The sequence below is a fragment of the Ischnura elegans genome, chromosome 3, assembly GCF_921293095.1.
Source record: "Ischnura elegans chromosome 3, ioIscEleg1.1, whole genome shotgun sequence".
Classification (NCBI taxonomy): Eukaryota; Metazoa; Arthropoda; class Insecta; order Odonata; family Coenagrionidae; genus Ischnura; species Ischnura elegans.
Window position 1 is genome coordinate 42,194,734 of NC_060248.1, and position 13,698 is coordinate 42,208,431.

Here is a 13,698-nt window from a genome sequence, read left to right on the forward strand (position 1 = left end):
AAGAAATATGGAACTATCCATCAAATATTCTGATGGATGTCATCCAGCATAATATATTCAACATCCTACGATAAGGTTAATTAATTATGCTTTACATTATAGTTGATGCTGTAAGGGGGATACTAATAATCCATTAAAGATTGATTAGGGAAGAATAATAACCTTTAAATTCAATTTCAGAATATGACAGCCATTCCTTTATTAACTTCCGATCCAGTAACCTTTAAATGATTTAGAATTACCATGCTGCTTTATTATGCTCAAATAGGCTTACTTGCAAATATGCTTCTAGATGCTTTCTTGGCAGCTTCACTTTAATGACTGCATGCCATACAGTCAGCCTTAACCCCCCTCATTGGAAATTGTTAAATAGTATTAAATTGACCATATAAACTCATAAACCATATACCTAGCTAAGTAACCTAGTTCAGAGTTACTTATTAAATAAAGAATACTTAAAACTTAAGACCATGATTCTAACAAACGAGGATATCTCCTGTAGATTAATTCATGTCTTTGAAGCATGTTGCTTCCTTGATTCATTTAAAAATACTTTAATTCAGCATGAGTGTATGCTTCTAATGCATAAGTTATTATGATTTTTAACTTTGGACTTACATAACCAAGAGTGATATGGCTACAACTTTAATATTTGCAATTATATAGAATACATATATTGAATGATTACTTCTGATGATAATAAAATGAATAGCTTATAAGAATGTGTTCCTTTAACTTTACATTTGAGGTGAATTCTTTCTTGATTAGTTATGCTAGAATAGCCTATCTTCCACATAATTTTCAATCAAATACAGTATGTAATTAAAAAATACAGTAGACCCTTGCTTTACATTATTAATCTGTTCCAGTGGACCTATTGTAAAGTGAATTCCATAGTATTTATAATCAGAATTATTTCCAGATGAGCTATTTTAAATAACATAAGCACATGTAGATATTGATATGCATAAAATATGTTTCATTAAAAAAAATAAGGCTTAGAATTACATATTTAATGATATATTGGGCAGGTGAAGATGATTATCATAATTTGAAACTTAAAAATCTTAAGCAAAATCAGCTCAGATCATATACCATATTCATTGCAAGTCACACCCATCGTAAAGCGGGGGCCTTCTGTTCTCCTAATATTAAGTTTTTAAATACCTAGATACATAGTTACACTTTCGTATGAAGCATGAGATTAAAACATTTTTATGAAGCCTTTAAAAGGCATTTCTTTCCCTTTTAACTATTTATAATCTAATATCATTTTCATTATAAAAGTAGGTATACATTAGGTACTGTAAGACGTATTACATATTCTAATATAAGAGATGTGGGCTTATATGAAAGCATTATAATTTCAATGTAAAATATGAAATTCACTACAACCCTGATAAATATTATTACATATTATTTAATTTATATCAAATGCAAATCATTCTACAAATCTTAACATTCTTGGCAATATTATCCTAAGTAAGATATAAGTTCATAATTTTTTGCACTATGTACTATGAAAAATAAATGGCAGAGAGCTATGATTACCAAGTATCTAATGAGATGAGAAACATGCATGTGCTTCCTCTACTTGAATCTGTGGTCTAAGGTTCCAGCCAGCAAAATATTTGGGGTGGGTTCATTTGAAAGGAGCAGACTCTACCTCTGAATTCAGTTAGACTAGCATCGGCTCTTGCTAAAAATATGTAGGGGATAGAGGACAGTAAGGCAACAGCCAAAAAACTGTTTTCATAGGAGAGGAGGGACAAAACATTTTACTGCAGACTATACAGCTTTGCTGCGGTTGAAAGATCCCCTGAAATAGATAATTATTTGATGATGTTCCCATTTCCTATCTGGGTGTAAACTCAAGACACTTAAATTTTGAAAACCAATCAGCTGAAACAGCATCTGAAAAAAATGCAAAAATTTCAAAAATAATGTGACTTGACTGATATTCAAACCTAGATTCACATACCTCATAAAAGGTGACTACACTATGGCAGGGGCGGATTAAGGGGTAAGGCAGCCATCCCCCCTCCCAATTTTTTCACTGTGATCAGTGGCGCCGACTCCATGGGACCTGAGGGGGCCCGAGCCCCCTCAAAAATTCGTTATGGGTGTGAGGAAAAAATGATTCAGGCTTGTTGATTTTCCCCGGAGTGTCCAGATATCGAGATTCGAGTTATCATGGTTCTAATTCTGATCATATGACTCTTCTAAAGTGCTTAAAAACTTAAAACTCACTACTTATAAAATTTCCCGAGGCAAGATCCCCGGTTTGGGCCCCCCCAATATTTTTTGTATGGCATCCCTGACTGTGATTCTACACTACGATCATATTAAATCTTAAATACATAATCTAAAATACAAATGAGGAAACAAATTGTTTTTTTTCATAAATCCAACACCATGAAGCTTAGATTAACGTATTTACACTGAAGATACGCATTTTGAACAATCTCACGTGAGATTAGAGGGAGGGAATTGAGCCAAATCTCACCATATCTCACTATAGAGGGAGAATGGGTCCAGAAATCGCCATAATCACCTCATGTAATTAAGGGACGCCCCCCAAGATACTTAAAAAGGGCTCTTGCTTACTTATAACAGATTAACAATACTTTTTAAGTATACTGGGACTAGCCACGGTGATAACTTTATGGGAGTCACCTGCAATGCACAAATTGTGCGAAAAATCCACAGAGAAAAAAATCATTTGCCTTGACCGGGATTCGAACCCGGATCTCTCGATTTCCGGCCGAGTGCTTTAGCCAGTTGAGCTATCGAGGCGTCATTCTTCCAATTATATTCCAAATTTCCAAATCCAAATTCTTTTTCACACAATTTGTGCATTGCGGGTGACTTCCATAAAGTTATCACCATGGCTATAGTCACGGTACATAAACTTAAATTCATCTAGAGAGAACACCTCTTCATGTTCAAAGTTCGGGCTTTGCTCTCTGACTGTGGTGCTGTGCACACTATTTGGACAGCTATTCGCATAATATGCTCAGCAGTCCATACCACCTTGTCCGGTATAGTCCACAAATTTCCACAAGGAAATCGAGGGATCCGAGTTCAAACCTGGTCAAGGTGAATAATTTTTTCGCTGTGGATTTTTCACACGATTAATAAAAAAGCAGTATCTTTTCCCTTTGGATTTTTACAAAGCAATTTATACCATTGGACAAAAAATCCCATGACTTCAGAATGATTGCGTGCACAATTTGGCATTGCTACACCAAAAATTCACCCGCATATGCAGCTTTCAAAAACTTTTCTTGGGGGTCACCCTGGTGCCAGTTCCAGGGGTCTGGGTTTGAATCCTGGTCAAGGACTTTGATTTTACCCACATGGAACTTTCAAGCTTTGAGTGTACTTTTCAGTGCTCTGTAAAGGCAATCCATTGGCCAGTCTATGGTTACATACAGGCCCGTCGCTAGCTGATCTGGTGCCCGGGGCAAACTGGGATCGTGCCCCCCCCCCCCCACCCCATAACATTGTTATATCTGCAATCGGGAGATTTGAAAATATAATTGAAAACATTTTCATAATAAAGATATTTTATTGATTATGAAAGTAAAGGAGCTCTTTCGTTGTGTTGAAGAGAGCTGAGAGCGCCACAAAGCGGATAACGTTGTTAGTCAAAATTTTAAAAAATTTAGTCGGCGTGCACAGTGCGCCCCCAACTTGCTGCGCCCAGGGTAAAATGCCCTGGTTGCCCCGCCCTCGCAACGGGCCTGGTTACATATTTCCAAATAAAAATCTTTAAAACATTTAGTTGCTTCCATTACATACTATAAGCATTACCCAATCTATGCAGCAAGTCTTGAAACATGGTTGCAGTTGATTGGCTATATAAGATGGTTTACAAATTCATTGGGCACATTCTTAATATTAGTAGTATTTTTCAGGTAAATAAATTTTTGACCTAAATGTTGATGCATTTTCAATTGATGGGTACCTAGTTAAAGTCATCATCAAATGTATATGGGGAAAATATACAATTTTTGAAATCTTGAAAGTTAACACCCTTTATAGGTAATCTTCGGCTTCCGCAATTTATACTTTACAAATATGTATATTTAAAATGGACAGGAGTCAAGTTATGTACTGAATTTGATTAATATGCTCAGGAAAAATTAAAGAGCAATGAATTCACATTTTAAATTCCATTTCTGTGCATGAGGATTTCCATGTTGCTATAATAATGCTGTATCATTAGATATATTGCATTTACAGTTCCAATCTGCTTTTAATTTATTAGACGTGAGCCCAACAACTTTCCTGCTTTTAATTTATACATAATTTCCATTGTATAGGGTAGAGGAGCCATCTTTTTTGATCATGTATATCAAAATACTTTGCCAATCATCACTTACAAATAAAAATCATAAGATTTTGCTTGATAATTTAACTAGCAGCATAGTATTTTTAGCATAGAAACTAATTGGTGCAGCCACTCTATTTGAGGTATTGATAGCATTTATAAAAAAATATGTACATACACTGAAGACCAAATTCTCAAAGGCTTTTCTAAGAATTCAGTTATATTTTTGAACAAATATAGGTAGAAGTACTAGCTAATAAAAAATTTGGTAGAAGGCTTTTTGTCAAGGACGATACTTTGCCCTCAATTTTTGAACCATCTAAACAGGATGTTAGAGTAGCACACCCCCATTAAGAGGGTAAGAGAATATGAAATCCTTTAAAAATTCACCTCCTGAGTATAACCATTCTTAATGAATAATTGTAGGCTACAATAAAGCTTTACATACAGTAAAGTTAGGTACTAGTGAAAAAGTGAAATTCCTGTTGCTGGTTAACATTGCTCTATTACTCACTCCTCTTCCTGTACCACTTCTTACAGTAATAATTCAGATATGTTCAATGCAGGGATATTACATAAATCAAGTCATTTTAATTTTTCTTTTTTTTTTAAGTATTAAATGTGGAAAAGTAGTTTACAATGTTGCAACATGGCTAAATACCTGGGATGTCTCTATATTAGGTGCCTACTTGGTCCTTTTTTTTAATTTATGCCCTCAAAGCTAGGAAAATTTCTGTAAATCACCAACTGCTAGCTTCAGAATTATGAGGCATTTAGAAGGGTGAAAACTGCAGAGAGGGCTATTTTTCAGGTGATGAAAAAGGGAATCATTCCTTTCCAATGGATGTTAACACATTCAATGCAGGCCGGATTTTAATTATAGTCATCAAAATTGGCCGTAAAAATAAGAAAGAAAAATAGATGGAGGTTTCCCCCCATAACTTCCGTTCAAATACTGCTTTTTACAAACGGCGCGCACGGTTCGAAAGAGGGAAGCTTGGTGAAGGGCATACATGCGATTGGAAGACTCGGAAGTGGATATTAGTCATGTACGGAGGCAGAGAAAGGGCTCCCGGCCTGACCGGCATGGCACGTCAATTGACCTGCACCATATCTTGGCTTAGACAGGACCATGTCAATACACATGCTACGCGCTGAATGGTAGGGTATATGGTATGGTATTTGGAGGAGGCGACCGACAGCTGAGGTCATTTGCACCATGAGGGAAGGGTATGGAGGAAGGGTGGAGAGAAACCCGGTGTTGGCATTAGCCTGCTCTTAACGAAAGGCGCCAAGGGGACCACGGCTTAACGTCCCATCCGACGGACGGAGTGTTGCGCTTGAAATGCCCTCCACACAACACTCAAGAAGGGATCGGGCAGTCTCTGAAAATTCTCTACCTCCGCCGGGATTTGAACCCAAGCCCACGAGATAGGAAGCCAACACTATAGCCACCACACCAACCCATTCCCCCCGCAGTGAATGTGTTAATAGAGGTGACCAATGGATAGTGGGAGTTGTATGAAGAGATTTTATCATATGTATTTAGTACTAGAAAAATTGTACCTTCCCTCCCTCCCCCATCAGTTGTACCTTTTTTCCCAAGTACCCATCTCAATGAAAGAAAACTTATCAGTAACGTAAAAAAATCAACGAGAAAAGGAAATATAGACTGTAGTACATTCAAGGGTGGTAAATAGGGCTTCAATACATACTCCGCATACTATTCAGAAAAGGGGTGTCACTTCCTTTCACTGGGCCTCCTAAAACCAAACACACTAACTATTATGTTACTGTGCTACTCTATAACCCATTATAAACTGCTAGTATTATAATTCTACCAAAGAAAATTTTGAATTTATATTTAAATGATGGTAGTGAAATTTGCACAGGAAATATACCAATAAATGAAAATGGATAAAACAAAAAATAATTCCGAAATATTTTCTATTTGTCCACCAAATACTTAAGAGGATTCCTATTAAGAAGGCTACAGAGGAGAGAAGTTCCTCAGTAGATACTACAGCATCAATCATTCAATCCAGTGTAAATAGTCGAAAAGATTTAATAATCTTAATACATAATATAACAAAGAATATCATCAAATTATACATGCATTCCTGAACAAATTTTGCAAAAAGTATGATTGAATATCTTGTCAAAAATAAAAATAAATTATTTATAGCGTAAGAGAGGTTTAGGGTTCATTGAGTATGGCCCAAATAATGTGCCTGAATACAGGATAATGACTCAATTTTATTCTCTGTAATAACTGTGAATTGAATATTGTCAATGTAAAGGTGGTGCTCGATGACAGAGAGTACCACTGAGTTGAGTTTTATGACAAACTGACAGGCTCACAATTGTCAGTTGAGTATTGTACATATATGTCTAGCTGACCCTAACCATTATGAAAAAGGCACCAACCTAGGACACTGTAAATTCTTCAGTGGAAAGAAGCTTCCACACTAGCTCTGCCCACGATGGTGCATACTTTTGGCAGTAGTACCTTAGCATGCAACAAAACAATCCCATTGCAAAGCCCCATCTATGGTTAGGTTGCTGCCACACCATATGGAAGCCAGGAGGTGATCTTCAGAAACAACATGGTTTTTCAGCAAGCAAAGGGTTTGATTATAAATTGAGGGAAATGCTTTTAAGTCACAGGACCTGAGATTTCAAAGCCATCATTTTAACACATTCTTATACCACCATAACTTAGGTTTTGTGATACCAAACCTGGTTGAAAACTTTATTTAATTTATTATTTTTAAGGATTTCCTAAGCTTTACTTCATCCCTAACTATTTCAATAGAAAATTCAAGGCCTAGCAGATAATATGTATAGGGAATATGAGCACCATGTATCATTCAACATCTAATATAAAATACAATCTATGCATACCCAATGGAAGAAGACAATTATGAGCAAGAATGAAGAGCATCTTTGTAAATACATACTTTCAATGAAATATGTATTCCTTTTCACTTTCCAATTCCTTGCAATTAGATTACCACTGACTAAGTTATAGCACACTACATATGTTCATTGAGAAAATTTTCTTCCTTTCCTTTATATATAAAAAATTAATTTCAATTTCATTTTCATTACAAGGGCATGATTTACATGGCAAAATTTATGAACATGCTTTTATAACAGGCTTTTAAAAATTTTGGAGACATCAAAGGTAGATATGTATGTGTAGTAAAATACATTACACACAACGAACACAGTATGACCTGTAAATATTTTCTCATAATTCTCACTGGTCTACTTCATTTTGCCTCCAAAAAACATGCAGTTACCTATTCATTCAACAGTATGCACCACTATTTTTCATGGAATCATGTGAGGGTAATACCTATATTGGGCAATGAATACTTTACATGAAATACTTCACCACATTATCTATGTCGAGATCATCTACACTACTTGAATATTTTAGTATGAAGGGACTTTGAAGTTAAAGAGCTAGACAGTATCCATACAATAACGCTTAATTGCCAGTTCCTACACTGTAGAAATATTTGAGCAGAACCTTGTAAACGTTGTAAATGCAATTCCCAATGCATCTTCCCCAGGCACCAAGATTGCTTCCAAAAATATTAACTTTGATGGTAGTGTTTGTGTTGCCCTAAACTGCCACAGGTCACAATTCCTTGAACACAGTAGTAGAAAAGTTGCGGCACAAAGTATCCTTTTGAAAAAATTATGAGAGCCAAGAGATTTGACAAAGAAGTTCCATCTCAGCCAAAACATGATACATAAATTCAGTAAAATTAAACGGTTAACTTCTCAAAAGAATAACTCATTCAATAGTCTATTAAGAGATTCTTCTCTTGGCTGATTCTCTCTTCATCTTGACTTTTCATTTAATGACCAGATTTTTAATCATATTCTTTTAAACGAAAAGCAAAAACATTTCCATTGAAAAAACATAGAAGGGGGAATATTTGGTTTAATTTCTTATTTAACCCCTATAATTTGAAAACATCTTAACAAATGAAATAATTACTGACTTTAAGTCATCCAAATTTCCCCTGCAGGGGAATGACTGAAGAAGCTATTGAACTGCAGCCCTTAACCAAGGACACTCCGTCATCATCCACGACAGCTGGCAGCTCTCAAGACAAGTCCCCTCAACTGAAGGCCTTGCTTTTGTGAGATTCACAGAATAGAAAATGCTCTGAATCAACATTACATTGAGTGGCCAAAATTGTTTTATGCTCCTTTGGTAGCCGTGGCCAGGGGGTTTAACTAGAGAAATCCATATGCAATAGGTTGTATTTTCTAGACAGAAGAAAGCCACTAAATATACCTGCTCTTTTTCAGAACTAAAAAAATCATACATAAGTATATCAGTTCCTGAGCTGGGGTAAGATTAGCCAATGTCGTGCAGCAACTCAAAGGTTCTTGCAAACTCAAAGACTTATGTGAAAAAACATTTTCTTAGGTTTAATGGAATAATATTAGTGACATGGCATAGAATAAGTTATCTTTATTAATACATATTGAGATACCTTCTTGGATTCTCTACACCCATTTCTGAACCAGTGGAGACTAGATTGTCCTTTATAAGTATTCAAAAAGCATTTAGTCTTCTATTAGGGTTTGCCTCTTTCATGCTTAATATTCACCACGTTTAAATCCAATTTTAATTTAAGTTGCAAGAGAAAACAATATAGGAGATAGCCTAAAAGGCCAGCTCCTTTCAAGCCAATCTGCAATAAATATGTACTGAGTCAAAATTAAGCCAAAATCAGTCTGGATAACCTAGGCTCCACAAAACATTAAACCAGTGGTAAATATCACAATGAATAGTGTGATATGGATCAATAATATCTACAGTTAAAATTGGTTACCTGGGCATCTGCAGCAACACCAATACAAAGCATTTTACTCTACATATTTGTATGTACATTAAAAAGCAATGCCCAATCACAACAATATCTAAATTCTAGAGTGGTGTTCATTTAGAGAATAAGCATTATTGTGATATTAATATTTTCAAATTCAAAAATAGATGCTTACTTTATGCACTTTTTCTTGAGGCCCTTAAACTGTGCTCCTTTATTGTTACAATCCCTAACATACTAACAGGTGTAAGAGGTGCATACATAAAATTAGAAATATTTAGTGGAACCTAAAATAGTAAGAATACTTTGTGATTGTTGGTGATTGACTAGTAAAGTAATGGGATCTCCTTAAATTCCATTCAGTAAATGCCATAATTTTGGATTACTTCTTTGGCAAAGAGATTTGAAATACCCTACACAGTCATAATAGATTAAAAAATTCTTAAAGCAAGACAAAATTTGTATTTTATTCATTGCGTAAGCTACCTATAGTATTTAAGGCCAAAATGTTCTGCCACAGTAACGTACATTCAATGGAAAACTACATCAGAGTTTAATAAAAAATTTTATAATACTCACACTAGCAGTGAAATTTTAACACTTTCATTTCATTTAACAAGTCATTTTGAAGGTGGTGTATACCTAAAACTACTTTCTCTAGATTAGCTAAAAAATAACATTTTAAGTGCAGAAAGTATAACGTGGTTTTGATTGTTGATCATTTTTCCAATGAAAACTTGCATCACAACATTTACAATAAATTTCCACGTCACTAACCATGCCGAACATCAATTAAAGTGCTCCACCGCTAGTAGAAGACTACGACCATTTGGAGGCACATGCTCCACAATCAACACGTTAAGAGATTGTTCAGCTCAACAAAACATCATTACTTTTTGTTGGGCTGAAAATCTATGTTCTTGTTGAAACTATTCTTTTTCTTCTATTATTGTTGTGAAGTATATGCTTAAAGTTACCTACTCAACATTTTTAGCATATGGAATAGCACCCCATAAAGCTAGGATATATGTTAATTTATCATTTGTCTCTCAAACACATTAGAAGTGTATACAGCTATAGCACTCTTTAGATGACAAAGGGTCTTTCACCTCATAATCTTGTGGATAAATGCTCTACATATGTCATTGAGGTGACCAATTAGGGCAGATATATTCGTAATATTTCATATGTTTTCACTTTAATGGCATTACCAAGAGTGGGGATATTTAGATAGAAATTGTTGTGTTGAAGCATCTAACACTATTGAGTTCTACCCATGTTTGCTGGCTAAGGGTGACCACTGTTTAACTAGCAGGGATGTAAGCAAAACCATTACCACCCCAGCCAACCAAATGCAGGAGAGAACCTGAAAATGCTTCTGTATTTAATATACATAAATACCTAGAAAGGATCGGTATGAGCTAAAACATTTTAGTTTATATGTTATTATAATTATTAAATACTTTAATAGAAGTGAATCATTAATATAATACTAGGATCCTTTCAACTCTTCCATCATTCACATTAAGCCCTCACTCAAAATAATTTCTCTAACCCTTAAGATTAAGAATAACATAAATTGTTCATCACCTTGATAAACAACCCACTGCAGGTATCACTTAAGCTTAGTATTTTAAGTTCTAAAATCACCACGTTATTTATTTCAAGAGCCATCATTTCCCTTGTTTGCAGAAGATCTCTGACGTCAAAACACACTGGCAACTGGGATTCATCATGCTCAGGGATTAAGGGTGCTTTGCGCAGGATGTCGCATGTGAAAAGCGATGACAGTGGTGGAGATGTTGGAGGCAACAGGAGCAGCCCTCCCGAGGTGAGTCGCAGCCGAAGGAAACGGAGCAGAGGGAGAGACCATGAGTCCGAGGACCAGGAGGAGGAGGAGGATGACGGTGGCGACAGAAGGAGGAGGAGCTCAGAAGAGTCACAGCCAAAGCATGAGGTGATAGGGGAGGGACTGCCACTTCTGACACGGCTGAGAATGCTTCGGGAGAAGGAGGAGAGGGAGAGGAAGATGAGGGAAAGGCGGCGGAGCAGCAGCAAGGAATCCGACGGAGAGAAGAGCCAAGATTCCGAGGCCCAGAAGTCTAAACACGAAGACCAGGAGGGTAAGTCCAAACCGGTTGAGGTCATCGGAGAGGGCCTGCCACTCTTCACAAGACTGAGAATGCTGAGGGAGAAGGAAGAGAGGGAAGCAGCTGCTGCAGCAGCGGCAGAGAGAAAGGCACAAGCAGAGAAGGAAGGCCATGAGGGGAGCCGTAGAAAATCTTCGACCACCTCGTGCGGTGCATCACAGACCTCCCCTCCACCCATTGCTGAGGCAGAGGAGAGGGATCTGCCAAGCAACGAGGAAGTGAAGCCACCACCCAGGTCAGCTCGTCCCCTCATCCAAAGGCTCCTCCTGCTCAAGGCCAAGGAAGAGAAAGAAAAGGAGTCGGTGGCAACACAGAGCCAGTCCCCCTCTGCTCAGAGCACTACCGCCCCTTCTACGTCCACAAGTGCTCCCTCCACGACCACAGCTTGCTCAGAGAGTTCAGAGAATGTCCCGAGTGCATCCGTGCCAATGACGACCACAACCTCCTCTCAAATTTCAGTAGCAGTAGTGCCTCCCAGAACTCGTGACCTTAATCAGAGTGAATGCAAGGGAAAGAGTGAAGTTCCTTACATGGACAGTAGTTGCGGTCCGAACGCGAGTGAATGTTGTGAGGGGAGAGTGCAAGAGACCTGCATGAGGACAAATGCAGCACAAGTTTCAAGTGCCCAAACTTCAGCAGAAGACTCAGTGTCAATTAACCAAGATGCCGGTGCTCAGTCCACGTGTGCCTCGGGTACGTTGCCAAGTGTAGTTCTACAGGTGGAGGAGGAGGGGGAGTTGGTGGGGAGGGTTTCAGAGGAGCCCGACAAGGAACTTTGCAGTGCAGCCACAGAGAGAAGGCAGGAGTTCAGGTCACCCAAACCTCAGATTTTGAGACTGCGGGGGGACAAAAATTATGTTTCAGTTGATGACCTCTCCCCTGAATACTGTGGCTTACCCTTTGTCAAAAAGTTAAAAATCCTCAATGATAGACAAAGACTAGCTGAATTGGAAAAAAGTTCAAGTCTGGACAGTGGAGATTGCACTGACAGAATTGATCCTTGTTATCGTAGTTTGTCTAGAAGCTTCTCAGATGCAAGTTATATTTCACATACAGGTCCTTCAAGTTCACAGAGTAGAACAAGTGATTCCTTATATACAAATAGTGTAGTGGCAAGAGACAAGAGTGACTGTGATGATGATGAGTGCTCACATAGGACTGAGGACGAGGATTTGCGGAACCTTTCCCCAGAAAGTAATGAGACATTAGAGAGGCAAAATTTGAAGAGCATTTTAAAAAAATTATCAGGGTCTATTGCAGGGGATGATGATACGACCAAGAAGGGTGGAGGTTCTATTAAGTCTGAAGAAAAGACTAATTATCTTGGTGCTACAAAAAAGGACCTTCACCAACTGATGCGTGCCCCAACTGTTGAGGGTTATGCAGCAAGGCACAGTAAGCTGACCAAAAGTGTCACTTTTAATAGGGATACATTGCCATCCCCACCTCGCACACCTACCGCGACCACAGTTACTCCCGGTGCTCCAGTACTTAACACACCTGACTTAGCTGCTTCGGTTGTCCAAGAAAAATCTTTAGCAGGGCAAGAACCAAACTCACTCCATCAGCCTGGCATATCCATAACAAGACCTACAGCCTTGCCTACTACTTTAGATAGTAGGCATTTTTTAGGGCAAGGTGCTGCCGATTTTCTCTCAGTCAAAGAGGATGAATGCTTTGGTGGAGTTCTTTTAGGTATCAAGCAAGTAATTCAATCCCATGTGGTAAGTACTAATTAATTCATTGAATAGATTTATTTATCTTATGTATCCATCTTAAAAAAATTCATTGAAAACTTCGGAACCCTAAATGCTATTATGACATAATTTTGATGTTGTTGTCAACATGAGAAAAAAGGTAAAAAATATTAAAATTAGATGAAAAAATACCTTAAAATGTTGGAGAGAACACCACTGGAAGAACTGAGTTTGAAACTGACTTGAAAATATGCACTATATAATAATTTAATATGAATATAAGCAACTTATTGGCACAAGATTCCGGTACAACCTCTGTTGAAACTCACTTAAACCTCTGTTGAAACTCACTTAAAAGTATGGTCAAAGACTCTTAAAACTGTTTCTTGACAAGTTTCAATGGAGATCAGGACAGCTTTGATGTACTAAAACAATAAAATTCATAACAGCTTATTGAACAGGCGTTGAAGACAGACTTCAAGGCAGTTTCAACTCAGCCACTTGCACCACTATTTTGGGTAAGAGTTCGACACAGATTCTAAACAACCTAAGATGAAATAATATCAACAAGAAATACTGAATATTTCTCAGTGAGAAGACTTTACCCAACATTGGTGGGAGGAGAGAAGGAAAACTGAGGTCTGCAGCCATAAGACAAA

The 13,698-nt window shown here is 37.4% G+C and overlaps 1 protein-coding gene across 1 annotated transcript in view; it reads left to right on the forward strand.

The window, feature by feature from the left end:
- The window catches only part of LOC124155693 (serine-rich adhesin for platelets-like), a 302,267-nt gene that overhangs the window by 284,916 nt on the left and 3,653 nt on the right, over positions 1-13,698 (forward strand). Inside the window, exons 18-19 of the mRNA XM_046529723.1 lie at positions 8,383-8,496; positions 10,885-13,066. Of these exons, the coding sequence (XP_046385679.1) occupies positions 8,383-8,496; positions 10,885-13,066 (2,296 nt within the window). The remainder of the gene's footprint in view (positions 1-8,382; positions 8,497-10,884; positions 13,067-13,698) is intronic.